Source organism: Hetaerina americana, unplaced genomic scaffold (assembly GCF_022747635.1).
Source record: "Hetaerina americana unplaced genomic scaffold, ioHetAmer1.1.p SCAF_16, whole genome shotgun sequence".
Taxonomy (NCBI): Eukaryota; Metazoa; Arthropoda; class Insecta; order Odonata; family Calopterygidae; genus Hetaerina; species Hetaerina americana.
This window is the reverse complement of record NW_027286719.1, coordinates 1,003,341-1,021,965: the sequence shown is the minus strand read 5'-3', so window position 1 is coordinate 1,021,965 and position 18,625 is coordinate 1,003,341. Positions and strand designations below refer to the sequence as shown.

The 18,625-nt window shown below is 38.8% G+C and overlaps 1 protein-coding gene across 2 annotated transcripts in view; it reads right to left on the bottom strand.

Moving 5' to 3' along the window:
- Positions 1 to 17,287, bottom strand: part of LOC139686973 (voltage-dependent calcium channel subunit alpha-2/delta-2-like) — an 89,369-nt gene extending 72,082 nt beyond the window's left edge. For both annotated transcript variants that reach the window (XM_071584015.1, XM_071584016.1), the window contains exons 1-2: positions 16,938 to 17,287; positions 11,600 to 11,681 (exon numbers count right to left, since the gene is read on the bottom strand). In XM_071584015.1, the coding sequence (XP_071440116.1) occupies positions 11,600 to 11,681; positions 16,938 to 17,035 (180 nt within the window). In that variant the 5' untranslated portion in view covers positions 17,036 to 17,287. The remainder of the gene's footprint in view (positions 1 to 11,599; positions 11,682 to 16,937) is intronic.
- Between the last annotated feature and the right edge of the window lie 1,338 nt (positions 17,288 to 18,625).

Genomic DNA, 18,625 nt, shown 5'->3' with positions numbered 1-18,625 from the left:
TCATAGTTACTGATTGTTTGTTGCGTATGTTCGATAACGAACGAGTCGAGAATCTATGAACGGATGGATGACTTCAGCGCAGGCGAGCTACAAAGCATACCGCTGTCCTTCAATTCGACCCAAGACCAACAGTTTTAAGACCCAGAATGTTAGCGCATCAAAGACAAGCCAAAAGCTGGGGAGAAAATAATTTTAAAATATCACTAAAATAGTTGGAACTTTCCGGACGAAGAGGACAACGGCATTGTGTTTATGTTCTGAACAAAGTACGACATATGGAGATGGCATATGTGGATACTTTCGTGATTGGACTATCAGCGGTCACCTAAGCTATCATGCCAAAGATGGACCGGTACATAGTACAGTGCATTAAATCCAGCACCAAGTGCCAGCGCACCATACTAGCGCAAAATTCGAGAGTACGGCAGAATCCTGCGATTGACAATGTATTTTTGTTGATTTTGTATCACTTAAGACGAGCACAAAATCAGGTAATATGTGCTATTTTACTATTTTTGATGCGTTAGTAAATTTTAAACTTTTATATAGTCACGAGATATGACGGTTCTTCGTACCTGAAAGGTTATTAAGGGTAGTGTCGCCATTACGTCATTCCGGAAGCTATAGTCTGTTTTAATCAGCCTTTGTTTACGTCTGATGAAACACAAAATGTATTTTATGGGGGCATTTGACGCGACGACGATTAACCTCAACCACCGGGAGTCTATGAAAGGCGCACAGGAACTATAGTTCAAATGAGTGGGACGAGTGCCTGCTAACTTTTTCTATTGCAATTAAGTGAGCTCACCGCCAGGGTACTGGATGTATGCCTGCCTCTCTTTTTATGGAGCGAGGTTCCAATCCCCCCCCCCCCGTCGTCACAATGGAATATCGACGGTCTTTAATCATTTCTAGGAAACCAGGAATTGAAAGTGAGGTGGGCAGGGGCGCTGCGATGTTTTAGGCGTTCAAACAAAAGCGTCGCGTCGCGACCTAACTCTCGGAGAGAGAGAGATTCATCCACTTTGAAAGAGCCAATTAGCGATGAACAAATTGCGCACATTAGAGTTCTGTGGCGAAGCTAGTAGCAAAGTGATCACACCAATGGTCAGATAATGCCGTTCCAGTGTCCAAGTGGTCAGATAATCCCGTTCACCACGCCTGTGTTAGGAGATGAGGAACGGGCAATATTTAAGAACTTCCATTTCTCTCAAGAGAAACCGTTTTAATGACGATGACCATTCGCAGGCCTTCCCCACTTTCCCATTAAATGCCTTAATTCAGAGGACTCCAGGCTGCCATTGTGTAGATGGGCGCGGAGGGACCGATTAGGACCGTCGTTCAAGGTAGCCGACCAGTAAACGCAACATTCAGTTAAACGTTGCGAGGCTTTGATATTTTCCAAACCATTTTCTTTAAAACATATAAAGTAAAATGTTGTCTCTCAGGAGCAATGAGAATGCGCTTTTATCTGCGAATATTATCAAAACAGCTTTCTGACCTGTTTTCTTGAAGTGTTGGAATATTTGTCATATTATACAACCTTATCCGGATAAGAGTTATCTGAATAAGTTACTGCTTTATAATTCTTAGATAGACTCGAGGAACATTCAGATTACAAGTGCATCAAATTATGTTCTTTAGAGTTTCTCTAATCGGTATTTGGTAAATTTGGAGATACATTTGCGCCAGATGAGGACCACATGCAAGAAAATGATTTTTGAAATCTTTTCTTTAACCTAGAGATAACGATATCTTTAGCCACAAGGATTCATGATACTCTTCTAGCATTCAAACATTCCATGTTTGAATGCTAGAAGACGGTCTGCCGCGCACCCGCTCCCTCCTGTTTTAGCTTCACGTCACCCAACTCCGGTTCGGCAAGAAGAAAAGGGGAGAGAGAGGCGAGGGAGGATAAACTGTCCATACGCATGGCTCCGAAGAACACAGTCCGTTGGGTCATGGTTAGTTGAAGACGGCAATCGCGGACAAAAGCTAAGTGGGGATGCAAACGAAAGGAAGGTCCGCTTGACCCCGGCTCGGGTCTCGGAATAACTTTCGGAGAGCCTTTCGACGGTTGCTTGTCACTGATTAGTGCCCACACTCATTAAAGGCAGAACGGGGTACGAGCTACGGACACCAAGTGGGGTGGAATCAGCTCTCTCAAGACTGAACGCCACATTCCCGTCTGCTATCGCCCAGATCCGCACAAGGGAAATTGTTCCTTCCCCACCAACACTGTCTGAGGACGCCTTCGGACTAGTAAAGAATTAACCCTCACTCTGCGGACGTTTATGTACAAGGGACCTGGATTTTATGACTGAATGGAACCGCTCTAACGCGATCTTTCGGGGACGGGTGATGTACACGTAGCCTACAAGGATCTTACCGGAGCGGCACAGCGAACAGGAGCTCCCCTTGCAGCACCCGAGAGAAGGCCGCTTGCTCACCCATTGGAGAAAGTCGAGGATTTAAGACGCGTGCTCGCTGCCGTCTACCACCCTCAGGAGGATCTGGCTTTCGACGATAGTCACGCGGTTGCATACCGCGAACATGTAACCTACCTTTCCCTCTCTTTCCTTTACAGTCGCCGCAGCGTCACTACGATGGCCCCTTGGCGGTAATCACTGACGAGGAAACACGGAGTGCATACTTCGCCGCCACATTGGACTTGACGAAAACGGCATCACCACCAGACACGGTCTAATGGCGCCAGCATGCCATAAGCCACTTCTAGCAATATTCGACTCCCTCCTCTCACTCGGCTGTTACTCGGACACCTGGAAGCCCATGACCGTAGTCATGCAGCCGAAGCAAGGCAAGGGCTCCAAACACGCCGAGAAATACCGCCAAATATTCCTTACTGGCGTGCCCGGGGAATGGTTCGAGGGAATCCTCACAAAGAGAATGCCCCGATACTTCACCACAAATGGCGTACTGTCATCCCATCATCCACCAGGACCATCACCCGGCTCCTGTCTAATCTAGTGGTGACACTGCTTCTACACCATATCAAGTCGCACCTGGAGCCCGAGGAAGGGCTTTCCTCTCTTCCCACCAATGAGGCGACGAAGAAACGCGAGCGATCGCCCACCTAGACGATTGGCAACGGCTTCAGTGCTGCACAGAGATCGGCGTTCATATGTGTAAATCCGTGTAACCCAAGTAATCGCGCGGCCCGCGCCTCAGTGAGTAACCTTGCGGTGGCTATTATAGACTGTTATTGACTTCGACCAAATCGACCATTGTTATGTTTTACGTAGTTTAAGCCACATCGTTTCTCTTCTTGCTTTCTGTAGTTTTCACATTTATGCTTCCCTTCTATCTCTTACTTTCCTTCCTTCATTTCGGCCCCCTGACGCGAGGTTTTAAGAGTTTCCCCGAGTACGTGACTTAATACCGGCCGAGTACCTCTCACGACGAATATACTATATATATAAGGTATTCCACCATCGTTGTAGATTATATTCACAATTAACTTTTATTTTCAATCAACCCCGAAGAGGAACTGTTTCCTATAACGGACATTCTAGAGTTTTCTATTTTTATTATGTTTACAATTACATTTTTTCTTGACTGTACACTGTTTAATGAAATACGCATTAAGCTGAAAATGAGGGCTTTGCACTTCTTTTGGTGATACTGATGACCATCGCATTGAAATCACTTCACCCTTCGCTGCCGGTTTGCGGTCATATCAAGCTGAAATGCTGAGGTAATACCTCCTCCGCTGCTCCTTTCCCACCCCTCACCTCTCCTGTGTCTATCCTCCCTCACATTATCGATAGTCAGCACTGCTTGTACCAATTGAAATAATAAATTACTCATATAGTTACTGCAATCTGTTGAGTTGTTGATTATGACTACCTCCTACCACCAATGTTCATGGTATAAATTGAAATCTTTTTCTACAGAAATGAAAAGCGGTCAATAGGGGAGACAGATAAGAGAAAATAGGAGACAATTGACTATGATGAAAATACAATGACTTGATTGAATAACAAATGAAAAGGTACTTTGAAGAGAGATCGAGGTGAGCATTTCATGGAGGACACATAAGAAGAATGGCAACTTTACTGGGCACATCCGGAGACACGACATCCTACAGAAGAACAACATTGAAGGAAACCCTACAGGGAACAATTAAAGAGGAGAGCCAAGGATGAATTAAAGAAGTAGGCAATTGAAAATGCTAGTGCAAGGAGGTCCATGCTATGAGGGAATGAACAGATTGGCAGGGGATAGGATAGTCTGGAGAGCTACAACAAAATATGGATTGATGACCTCTGATATTTAAGACGGTATAGCTTGGAGAAGCATAGTTTTATTAACTATCCTCTGTGCTGCCATATTTATTTGATATATTCCATATACTCCCATCAATCTTTCTGCCAGACTTTGCATGTGGACTGCAATGTGAATGCGGTTCACATTAATATGTACCCTAGACAAAACTCCCAAACAATCTACTAATTTCAACATCATCACCTGTGAAAAAGTATTATTTTTTGCAAAATACTATAGTTTTCCACCAAATTATATTGCTGCATATCTCAACTGGTCGTGATGAATATTATCATCTTCTGGAGAAACTATTCGCCCTTCCCATGATGATCATGATGTCCTTTGAAACTGTTAGTGCTCTGCAACCAATTTTAAGCTAGAAAATTAAATCTTTAAAAAATTGCTGATGATGAAAGAAATTCATGATGCTATCAAATTAAATTTCAAATAAAGATTTCAAAAAATATAATATTTGGTCCGGAAAGCCTGCAAAACATTGAAAATAAAAATAAGAGGAATCCTCTCTTTGAACTAGGTGTTAGTTATTATGAAACTCTGCCGCAGATCTCAACTGCTTTCTCTCCGTATTAATTGGCAATTTCTCAGCCATACTCTCATATGCTCATCCCAAATGTACACTGCCGTCCAATGCATTCCAATTACCGTATTTTCCCATCGATAACGCGCGCGTTATCTTTTCCTAAATTTTGCACATAATCGAAAAAAATGACGATGCGCGTTATGTAATGAAAATTGAAAAAAGCCAAACATTTGCATAAATATGCACAACATAATTTAAAGAAGAGTCTCGCAAAAATTAATTAGTGTGGAAGCATGCCGTTCTGATTGCATTCTATTTTATACAGATCTGCTGCTGTTATAGTTATTTCATCTCAAAAATCCATGAGAAAAAGAAGACATAATTTCTACACTTCATTTATTCTAACACGTTGTCCTTCTTTATTCTAATACATAGTACTTCACGTATACGTAGAGTACGTCGTATTATATACAAGTACGTACACAGAAAGGATACGTACACCACTCGAATCCAAGAAATTCGTCACCTGAATCACAATTAAATGAATTCACTGCATTTATTACCTCTTCAGGCACTTCATCGAGTTAACTCTCCGAAGTTAACTCTTCCTCATCTTCTAGCACGGGCGTTGAAATAGCCTGAAGCTTTTTCAAATCCATTTTTTAGACAAGTCACTCAAGAACCCTGCCAACTTTCCAGGATCGACCGGCTTATTTCTTCATAAGACACTCTTTTAACCCTTCCCGATTCTGTGCAGTCCTTCTTAACAGACATAATCCAATTTTCCCAACTAGAACGTAAATTTGATTTAAACGATTTATTAATGGATTAATCCAGGCAGCCTCGCGATTTCCTTTTTCTTTCGTGAAATTGATTACTTCTAGCGTAAACATCGCCGTATACAATTTTTTTCTCCATTGGTAATTTTCTTGAGAACATTCTAAATTACACAAGCTTAACTCAATTCACGTTTGAAACAATCACTACGTAGGCGGCACTTATATAGAACTTGGAGGGGTCTAGAACAGCTGAACGCCGATACTAACAAAGCGAAGTTTATCAAACAAAACAAGAACATTCTATTGCATTCTTGTCTTATTTTTGATTTGCTGAAAGTTACTCAGTGTAGTGAATGAAAGGGCTCACAAACCTATGCCTCATTTCTACTTACGAGTCATAGCGAAAGAAGCAATAAGACGGCCTATTGTGTTGGCTAGTATATATTGTGTATTTTTTTTATCCTTCTGTTGTTTGGAATTAATTTCAATCACCTGGCTCTAATCTTCTGTTTACTTACGGTAGACAGCCACTCACAGGAAATTATGACTTCATGTATTCATTGGTTGGTACCATCTATTTGTGTATGGTTGAAGACGTATTTTGACACACAATATGTATAATATTTACGCGCATATAGATACAGATGCGCGGCGTCTACACACGTTCAAGATAACTATTAAGCTCTGGGCACGCGGTATCTATACTAACACATGACAACCACCAAGTTCCGGGTGCGCGTTACGATGGTACGCTAATATGGTACCTTTCACTAATAAGGGATCCCTATCATGAAGTATATCAATTACATTCTCAAATTGGCGATATAATCTACTTCATTCACCTAGTGTCAGTATACACACCTGGGTTACCAATAGATTGATCGGTTCTGCTTTTAGCTCCATTTATAGAACTCCACCATTCACACATAAATTCATCTCTTGAATGGTTCAAAACTCATTGAATTTCACTATGAATTATTATTGCATTTTTAAAAGGTAGAAGAGTCAACAAAAGTACAGTATGCGATTACCACTAAATGACAGTAAAAGGCAATGCTAATAATATGCAGTAGGCCAATACATACATTTAGGCTGAGTTTGGGCTCCCTAAACAAGGCACCCAACTTTTTTCCAAATGCCTCAGAATAATGTATTGTGAAGCCCTTGTTTACACCCAAATAAGTTAAAAAATTATCAACCCTAATGAAGGATTATAGCTTGGCTAGTATTCCAATTGTCACTCTAACCACCTGAAAACAGCACACTGTGCTGCCATTGATGAGGTGAATGAGAGGTGAGAATTGGTGGCTCATTCATTCTTTGACCTCTTGTGAAGCTGTGAGGCATCTGGGAGGCAAGGATGTGCATTGCAGAAATGAAAAGTATGTCACCTTTTGCCGAGAAGTGACCTGATGATGACTCATGAGCTGCCCAAAACCAAGCTATCACCTCGTGACTCAAGGTGCACCATGCCTGCCTCCAGGTGCCCCCTGATTTTAGGTTAGGTTCAGGACCAAATCCAATAATTTCTTTCATACTAACCTGTCACTTGCATAATTCTTTCACCTCTGTCACACATTCTGGGTATTAGTAGTAGCAGTTATTGGGGGAGATGAGTGACAGCTGAGGTCATTTGCACATTAAGGGATGGATGGGACAGGAGGAAGAGTGGAGAGAAAAGCAGGGTTGGCATTATCCTAATCTTAGCAAAGGGTGCCAAGGGGCCTGCGGCTAAATCTTCCATCCAATGGTTGGCAAATTTACTTAAATGCTCTCCACAAAGCACCTCAAGTAGGGATCAGGATATCACTGAAAAAATCTGCCTCCAGGATTCGAACCCAGGCCCTCCAGGTAGGAAAATAGGAAATTAGCCATGGCACCATCCTAATCCCCACACACATTCTGGCAATGCCTCTCGGTACCCTCAGCTTAACCCAAGTTAAGTTGTGGAATATTTTGGATACAAGAACTTCCTGGGGAACCACAGTGATGTGATTTGCTGCCGCCCCCCCCCCCCCCAAATAACAGCCTTAGAATTTTCTTTCACACGCACACACACAAAAGACAATAAACTGTCTCACATCCAACCATTTCATTCATACACCTTCACTCCTTACCATTCACACTACTCTCCCAAGTATCAATAGTCAAGCGAGAGTTCCATGCCAGCCTCTTTTTGGGCCAATGCTACATGACCCATGTCCGCCATATTGGCTAAGGTCATGAGGCTTTTACTTGAAAACCTTAAATAAGGAAGGATAGTTCATGCAAGTTTACCTTTGTCACATGCAGCATTCCCTATAAATGATTATGGCATTTTCCTCGTCAGTTTTGGCACATCTTCACCCCAATGCCAAGACAAAATTGAAGCACTTGAATACCCCAGGCCCACGTTCACTACTCTATACAAGCTAGTACCCCTTCTAAAGGGAATGCATCAATAGCCTGCATACCATTGTCACACCCCACCACCAGAAGGTATATATGCGCAGTGATGGATATATATGCAGCATAAGGCCAACTGAACAAATGTATTATTCAAAATCACTTTCATACTAGCTCACTAAAGCTGGGATTTGTCATCAAACTAGCATTTGCAAAACTTGGAGGATAAGCCAACTCCTTCCTTTGCTTAGGTGTATTAGCATGTTGAATGCATTCCAAAAAATCACTATACTTTGACTTCACAATGCAGTCCATAGCAAGAAGTATATGAAACAGTGCTGAATATAAGGCTTGATAAAAACTTGAGCATGTAGAATTCAATATGGACTCTAAAAATTAAAATAATCTAATATAAATTTCTTTCCTTTTCAATGCATTTTATGGAAGTTTTGCCCGTTTTTTCTTAGCTGACAAGGGGAAAATTACTTATAAAATAGGATGCAAGAAGAAATACTCATTTCCATTATATATTATCAATCCTTAAGGTACTCAAGAAAAAACACCAATCTTTGTGAATGGTCATTAACATGCACAGCATTGGAATTCTACAGGCTAGATATTTCCAGCCAGACAGTTACCACCAACCTTACTTTTCAGGTAGGACTATTAATAGAGCTTTATAGTTCATGACCTGAAGCATTGAAGTGGGGAAGAAAACTGGCGGCTGCAGAAGGGTATATTTTGTCAAAATATTTACTTGCAGGCTCCGCTGTTAAGTGAAGACATCTCATGCCATACTGTTGTCATTTGAATGAAAGAAAACTGAGTACTTGCGGATACATAATTACATTTCATGTGCCTGGTTCCGTTTTTTTGGATTCCTGATAAATAGATTGAAACGTGTTTATACGCATAGTAAAAAGTTGTTAAATATTTCTGTGGCTTAAATATGATGGTAAAACTTTAAAGTGCCTGGGCAGAAGACAGTAAACAAAGTTACTATGAAGCTCAAGAAGATTTGGACAAGCATCAGTCATTTACTATTTTCTGGAAAGTTTTACTAAAAACTGAAAAATCATTAGAGATATTATCAAAGTGGTAAAAACTATTATTACTGACAAGAAAATAGCACTGATATCAATACCTATTGCTATTAGTCTCAACAAGAAGTAAAAACTCCGAACTTTTCAGGTTAAATTGCACCCAGGCAGTTGAAAGGGAAGCAGGAAAAGGAAGGAGTTGAACAATCTAGCCCAACTTTGTATTTCACTTGACTTAAAGCACTTGCATTTGACCATTTTTGTACCAATAGTTTGAGGAGAAATTATGTCAACAAGCAGTAGTAACTATACACGAATAGGAACTACAAAATTAACTAAAAAGCCTCCTCTGCATTTTATACACTTAATTTACAGGTATGCATTTGATGAGCCATATCTTCCCAATAATGCGAGACCAATGTTTGTTATTACGACCTTATGCATTACACCTTTGTTATTGCAACTGTACATGATGTAACACATGCATATCAATACCCAAAAGATTGAGAGTGTAGTTCATCAGTTGCAGTCGTGAATAAATAACTATTTTATCCTTTCGAATCCACCACCATGACTTAACCCATGCTGGAGCTTGATACGCATTGTTTTAAGTCGTGCACTAATGGGTGCATAGTGTGCTCTGAATGAATAATATGAATAAACACCATGCTATAAATTAATGGTATTTACCACTAATGATGCTTCAACTTAAACAACATATGCATGCCATGGCTTCAAATGCAATTTAACTTGAATATGCTCACTACAAATAGATTTAATAATCAAGCTGGTGAGATAAATATAAGAAATGTTGGTGTGTTAAAGTCATTTAACTAGATGCGGATTTGAGCCCAGATCCCTATGTTTTATGTCCAAGTCTTCAGCCAGTAAAGCAGCCGAGTCACTCTTGCAAGGGTGAATTTTCAAGGACTTTAAAGGAACAATAGGTTCTGAGCCTCAAAATAACCATAGCCGAGTGCTGAATGGCTTAAGCACTTCGCTGGAAATTGAGGGATCTGGGAAAAAATCCCCATCAAGATGACTGATTTCTCCAGTGCACTTGTGTGGGTGCCGGTGGGTGATTGCTTAATATACCCATGCAGCATCTCAAGCAGTCCTTTAAATTTGTCCTGGGTTTTTGACAGGCCAATCTGCATCCAAGCGTTGCCAATACTGTGCATTTCTACAATTTCCTGGCTCCAATCAATAAATTATACTTATAATTTAAAATACACCTTTGCTGGAACATGGTATAACCTAAAGAGGTCTAATCCTTAAAAAAAACTACCAATTACCTTGATAGTTTTACAACAAAAAGAATTAACTGCAAGCCACCAAATAATATGTGGCAGGCCATGAACCACTTCAAATTACCGTGGAAAAGAATGATTTTTATGCCAAATGTCTTTCACAATTAAAACAATTTCTGCAGCTTAATGTGACTCAATTGTATTTAACGCTCTATGTACTACCTTTAAAATTAGTTGCTACATAAACTTATTTCATGTCTCTATAGATTTAAGAACTTGGTTGACACTAGGTATAAGTACATCAGACAATTGACTCCACACTGTGGCCAGCTAGTCCCATTTCAGTGTCCTCAACTAAAATGGCTACGTTATTACATGCCACCGATGCACAAAAAGGCATAACATTCTACAGAATGAATTTTAAATGTCAGTTCTTAAAAAAGGTTTTGCGTGAGAAATGCAAATAAGGATGGCAGAGAGGGAATACATTCCATGTGCTAAATGTCTAAAACATATAAAACAAAATTGAGGCAAAAATATTTCTGCCCCAACTCCTGACTGTAAGATTGATTTCCAAACTATAATCACGGCAAAAAAACTGTTTCTACAGTTCAAAAAATTATGTCTTTCAAGCAAATTGTACAAAAGATTAACCTCTTAAAAACAAATATTTATGATTGGGTCTAGAGAAATACTGACGAGGCAATACAACAAAGTTAGGCAGAGATAAGGCACATGATTTTTCAATGATTTGATATAAACTAACTCACAAATTCAAAATTTTAAAATACTTTAAATTAAATGGCCTTCTTAGTAAATGTAAATCTAAAATATCGATTGGGAGAAACCTCACCACATTTCATGGAAAACCTCCGAGTATATTCGGTGAAATCTTACGGCAGCAAGATCACTGTGCAGACTGTACTCTGCAAATTGCACTGTTACTGCGAGAATAACTGAAGTTGATTTTGTCATGACAATTTGGTATATTTAGTTGTTTTTCATATTATTTATCAGGTAACTACCCAACAAGGTTCAAAACAAAATCTGTCAACAAACATGACTTTTGGTGGCGCAAGTACTCAAATCAACTTTTCCATTCTTTCCATCTAATTTGTAGAACTTCACAACACTTACTGAAATACAACCAAAGCATGCATTACATTTACCCGTAATCAAATGAGACTTATGATTCTAGAGCAATTCATCAACTCTCCGTCTTCTTCAGTGACAACACTACGTTAAGGCTGCAAGAGGAAGTGACTAGCAGAGAATTGGCCACAACATTTTCAACTGTCGCAAATAAAAGGTGAGTATTACCTCTCTTAACACAGCCACTCCAGTGACAGATGTCAACAGATGTGTAAGTTGACTTTCTAGCATGAAGTTCCATTTTGATAACCTATAATATAATATATAAACTGTTTAATGTATTTGGCAAGTGGGCACAGGAATAGGTTCTAAAAATACCATGATATATATATATATATATATATATATATATATATATATATATATATATATATATATATATATATAAACACAATTTCTGCGTTTGAAGCTTCAGCATGTAAAAACCTTACATACATATTTTTTTAATGAAACTACATTTCAAATTCACCGCACAAGACATAGGAATCCCTTGTTATACAATTAATAGATTTCCTCTTCATTCTACTTATAACTAGGACATAGAAATTAAATCAATGCATATGCTTTTCTCCCAACACAGTCCTCCTGAAAAAAGTTATGATTTTTGCCAAAAGCAGAAAGATGGCAAAGTAGTTTGAACTAAAGTAAGGCAAAATCCTAAACCCATTTCATTGACGAAGTCAACTCGATAATTATGGAAATATCAAATTAAAAGGCAAGGTCTCAGATGCAAACCACTAGCCATACTTTTGAAAAGCCCCAACTTACGTGGTTCAAGTGCAAAGAAAGTTAAGGGAAGTGGCGGGTGCTCAAAAATGAGCAGCATCAGGAATAGCGATGAGGCCAACTCCCCTCCCACTCGTACCGCTCCACTCTATCACCTCCTTGCAGTCGCTAGCCTTCCCGTTTCCAGCACTAAACCAAGGGCAACATCATGACCTGAACAATCTCCACCTCTAGCTGTAACTTACATCACAGACTCAGCATTCAATGGCACCAAATAGTGGATCCACGTTTGCAACTAAGACAAAAGGTGCACACTTCAAGGTCTCCCCATGACCAAAACTGTGTAACATGAAGACAAAAATCTCAAGTACTTCCAGCTGACTTGATTGACAAGACACCAACGAAGCATTGGGCATGAGCCAGCATTGAGTATTCGTATGCCTCAACAGAGAGCACTGCATCACAATGTATGCGAGTGGCACATTGTGTCAGAAACGGCACAGGAGGTGCCCCCACGTAATGCCACCAACTCCACTACAAAATATATTCACTGAACTACATGACAGGAACAGTTCCCCATGAAGGATTAAGCAATGACTAATGCAAACCACCCGGTACACTGCTAAAGCTGCCATAGAAAAGTTAGCTTAGCATTATGTCAAGTGGTTTCAGGAGAGGTAGGCAATGGAATATTTCAGTCGGCAAGTATAAACTGAGCCAAATAAGAACATCAAATCATTACCACCAGATCTAGTTTGGGAGCATATTCTTTGAGTAATGAATTACAGGAAGGAGTTATTTCAGAGAGGATGTTGCTTTAAACTGCATCGCTGAAAGGTTTCCACTGTGCCAAAACAACATCAGGTTGCACTGGTATACATTGAACTTTTGGCACCAAAAATTGAAAAATACAAGTCCAAAATCTCACCAATAAGAAGGTCCACAGTCAAATTCCTTCCTGATTGTCATGTATTATAGTTCACTGAATTTTTAATGAACACCACAATAATGCAGACAAAGACACCAATTTTTATATCTGCGAAGGAGGCATACAGGGAAATGAAATCCATATCTCCACAGATAATAAAAAACTCAACAATTTCAAACACTTGGCTTAATTTACGATTGCACAAGAATGAGGTAGGGAAAAGAGTACAACTAGAATGAATGAAAGTGGCCCGAGGTGCATTAAGGCACCTTGAACTTGCAAGGGGTAATCAGATATACATTCACCAGGGCTCATTGGTTTTCTATTGCAGAGCAGTTCCCCAACCCCATAGGTTTCCAAAAGATAAAAAAATCAAAAATTCAGACTGAAAACCCATGGCCAAATGTGACAAGAGGTTTTGAAGGAGCATGAAATTCTAAAACCAGCAATAGATCAATAAAACTACTAATTTCACTTCCAAGACTCAACTTCTCTTAACGAAAAGCTTCACCCACAAATTGAAGGATTCCTATGAATAACACAAGTTTAATACATTTGTTTCACTCAAAGGAATAAATTTGAATTCATTCCTTCTACAGTTTCCCCCCAAAACATATACATCTACACATTTATCCGTGCCTCATGCTTATAAAACATGCACAACAAAAGCTTTCCACTAATGCTTCCAATAAGTGCAAATACTACACTCACAAAATGTTAAAATGGAGCCCTTCCTAGAAGCAGACCGTATCTCACCCTTCACCAATCCCAAATGTCCCTAACCATGACTACCCCTCAGTCACATCCTAGCCACTGATCAATCGCTACAGGCAAGTGCTCATTCCTACACTGGTCAGGACATTGTCCTGGCATACTCCCTCCACCAAAAAGAAAGCCTTTGGAAAAACAAGGCACGGTTTCTTGTTCAACAATCTCACATGACATCTTTATCAGTATTTTTGCCTCTGTGGACATTGAATACCCATCATAAGGTGCAGATAAAATGCCACAATATTAGATCCTCCTCAACAACTAGGCAAACTGGTGAGCACGAGACAGCTTTATCCAGCAGAAAAGGTATTTCCTCAGCAGCAATTATAGTTTCTGGAATCCTGAAAGTTCACATAACATCAAATGAATGAATCAAAGTATTCAGTAGTTCATACTGACAATATGGACAAAGCTGCAAGCTGGATTCCTGGCTTAAAAAATGGTTGCAACCCAACTGTGAAGTCAGCGGGTACTTTCTGGTTTCCCTCAAGGCGTGTCGTACTCTATGCGCTCAACTGATATTGCAAAAAGAAAACAAAAACATATTCAACAATTATTTACTAGCTTTAGTAATGAATTATAAATGGATACCCAAGGCATACTCTCCAGACCTATGGTGTAATTCTTATATGAATGGGAAGAATAATTAAACTTTGAATACTCTTTTATAAATCAAACAAAAGAAAACACCTTAAAGATTTTTATTTAGTTTTTGAAGCATACAGAATATCCAATTCTCAAATCTTCAGCAACATGAAGTTCAAATTTAGCTTCTTCTGCCATGCACAGAGTGAAGCATATCTTTTACGTAAACTTTTTATCAAAAAATAATCTTCTCAGCAGCACTGCATATTTAACAGTTTTTAAGATTTTTGGCCAAAAAACTTAATACTGCCTTCACTTAAAATCAAATATCATTATCAATTAATACCCTACACTGGCTCCTACCGTGTAAACACACTGGGAAGACTCAGGAGCTACTACGTTATTTCAGCTGCCACATTTTGGTGGCGTTCCACTTCGAAGTCAAATTTACGCAAGTCCTTGACATCCTCTATTTAAAAATGACAGCTGGAACACCAGTGGAATTGTCATCAATGTAAACAAGCTATATTTTGATACGCAACAGCATATAGCCTCCACAAATCAATGTCTTTAAATTGGTAAGCCCATAGATGACAGAAACTGTCTACCCCAATCTACACTAAGTTAGCAATTATTTAAAAAAATTAATAATTTGAAAAAATTATTGGCTACATAAATTGTGAGTAAAATATAACTTTTTTTAAATCTGCAAATTCAGCCCAAATGTCCAGCTAACGATTAAATGTATTACTTCAAGGGATTTGTCTCAAATTCTACTTAATGGCTATTTATAATTCCCATTTGAAAAATCAATAAATCCAGTGCAATGAAAGAGTTGGGATTCTTGACATCTGAAGTGGTCTTCTTGCTATTTCAGACTCAAGCTTGTGTGACATGTCGGCCAGAATCACATTGATTCCATGCTTGAGGCTCTAGCTACAATGTGCCGTACCATAGGAACTTTCCTATACTTTTCCACACCTAAATACCTTATCTTGGAGAAACATTCACTATAAATGTTCTCACTTTTCCCAAGACCTGAGGATGTGATGGGGACATGTATTTGATTACTGAATGCCTGGCTTCAATTGACAAGAATTCACCATTTCCTCTTTCATCACCAATTCTGTTTTGCCTTACCTTAATAATTTATCTAAGCTAAATGCATCCACCTGGGAAACTATTGCCCACCACTCTTAAAATAATGTTCCAATTTTAACCCTTCAGAATCAATCTACTGCGGGTTCAAATCGAGAAATAGCACTTGAAGTGCCCTGATGGTCTAGGTATAAAACACCAACAGTGCAATACCGTCATAATTTCTGGGATTTGAATCAATTGCCAAATAGCTAATGGTCAAACTAGCCTACCAGAGAGAGTTAGTGTGCTTACGTCCCTTCGCAAAGTAGTTTTAAATCGGTTTGGAACTATGAGGATTTTTAATTATAATATAATATGATAATTCTATAGCCTTCCATTGATAATGCCTTCGGCTCTTCCAGCAGTGTGAGTAGATAATATTCTAGGCCTCTGATCACAGAGATCACATCTCCAAACTAGGCTCGATCATTGTGAGTTGAAAATCATAGGCACTAGCTTACAGTACATTGTAAAAACATAGGATGACATGCGACAAAAATTGCACGTATACAAACTAACACGGAACTAGAAACACTTTAAATTGATACTTTAGTAGGTATGGAAATTGAGTCCAGTCATTTCCACCTTTTATTTCCCTTAATTGCCATCTTAAATACACGATTGTTTGACGAAGTCTTTCAGACTTAAAGTTGACAGTATCAGGAAGTTCCTCTCACGACATTCTGTTACAATTCCACATCTTTGCCGGATTTACTTCATAAAGTGTGCTTCCAATGCTTGTTGCTAACGATCTAAAGCTGGTTAACTTATAACATTTTCGAACATAGATAAATGCTTTCAGTATCATTTGATTAATGAACACCTTATCAATTACTGACTGCCGAACAGCCTTTAAATCTCGTTTAGGTTAATATCGTTGGTTAATTAAGATAAAAATGCGCTCCTAAGAACCGCCGAAGATTAACTAGGGAGAATGGTTACGGCTTAAATATTGACATTTTTAAACGACTAGTTACAATTCCTAACAGTTTTCCATTCGTTATAAATGTCTAAAATTAATACGGCAAAATAGCATTTTCCCATAAATTAATGAAATATCTTTTAAAACAGATATTGCTTACACCATGGGAATTTATTTCACATTACAGTAGAAATTCCTATGAACGAAATGTTAGCGCACCAAACCTTAGTAACCTTTCTTAGCTATACAAAAACTGGACATGCACCTAATTTTTCCTGTCGCTAAAATATTCACGAAGGTTACACTACTGATTATGTAAGGGATATCACTAACGAAATGTACACAACTGCAACAAGGAATACGTAAGCAGTCGATATGCACATGCTTGTAATTAACTAGCATGGTATACCGTATTTCTCAAACCGAATACTTACGTTTCTGTATCCGGCAGCTCTTTCGTGTGGCATAAATTCCATAATAGAGTGTATGTTATTATTTTAATGACTCGACACATAATACTGTATCCCTTCATCAGCCGTGTCACTAGCTTACAAAAATATTGCTTTGGAAGAAAGAGATAGCAAGGCACACCGCAAGAGAATTTATCATAAGTAGTAAAAATCCGTACTTCAACGTGAATAAATAATTCTCCTTCAACACGCGTTTTAGAAATACCATATAATTGTGTACATACTGACACCACCAGGAACAACTACACTTGGTTTTCTTTACACTTATGCACTGCTTTTTCTTTGTGTTGGTCGTGATGTCAGCAAAGTCAACCTATCTTAATCGCTTTCCTCCAATGACGGAGTGCGCAACATGAGCCCCAATGACAATCCTAGATCTGAAATACTACCAGATGGCGCATGCCTTCGGTTTACAGTGCATGGGGCAACCAAGCTTGACGAACCGTAGTATCACGTGACATCAGGCATATCGTGGAGGCGTTTGAAAATTGTGAATTGCCAATAATTCTTTTCAGTGGACAAATAACAAAATACAGAACATGACAAAATGCAATACCAACTTTACACGTAGCTGTATGAGTTTATTATCGACGATTCCTACTTTTTTCCTTGATATATTGAGTATTTCTCTCATAGACGTTATGTTTTCACATACCGTCATGGATTATATTTGCCTTACAGGATCCCTATTTGAAGAGGTAGTTGACTTTAGTCATCGATTGGTACTATACTCATCCATCAAACTATCTTGCGGGTTGATTAATTTGGTTTAGTGTTCCCCTCATAACCCATGATTGGAAATTTTGTACTTTTACAATATTTTCCTTGCTTGTTTCAAGTGGCCACTATCGACTCATCTAGAACGAATCATGTTCATATGCATAAAATTACTTTGTATAAAATTTCATTTTAAAAATATTATTTTACTTTTCATTCTTTTAATATTTCATTATTTAATTTGTGTCATGGTTTCTTTCCTACTGCCAACTAGCAATTTGAACTTTTCGTTTGTCTGGAGTCTTCCAAAAGCCCGTTCACAGTAATTTTTCTTTTGCACTCTGCTTCTTACTTCCAAATAATTATTTATAATTTTCCTCTATGCTACCCTTTTCTCTTGGTTAGCATCATTACAGCATTTAATTCTTTTTTTGTAAAGTTATTTTTGAGGTTTAAAGTTTCCTTACAATATGCAAGCCATGATTTTTTTAAACTCTTAACATTTTTATGTTGTTTACCCCTTTTTCTATGACTTCATTTAATATTGTAAATATTTACTCTGGATGAATATATGATCACAGTTTTGAATCATTTTCTCTTGTGTATTCAGGCTATTTCATTTTCTGTTGGCATTGGAAACTATGAAGTCACATTTGGATGAGTGCCACCAATTGATTGAACTTGATGGCTGTCGATCTGCATCTCTTAAGGTAAAAATGTGGTTTCCCGCGGGGCTTTGGCTTCAGCCCAGTACTTTTCATCATCATGATTAATGATTTGCCCTGCGGCAGAATTAGATTTAATTCTGTTTTATATGCTGATGACACCACTTTTATATAAATATGTCAACATATAGAGGATGCAAAGGAACGGCCTAGCGCTACCTAAAGACAGGCTATGGAATGCCTTGATATTAATCATTTACATTGAAGCTA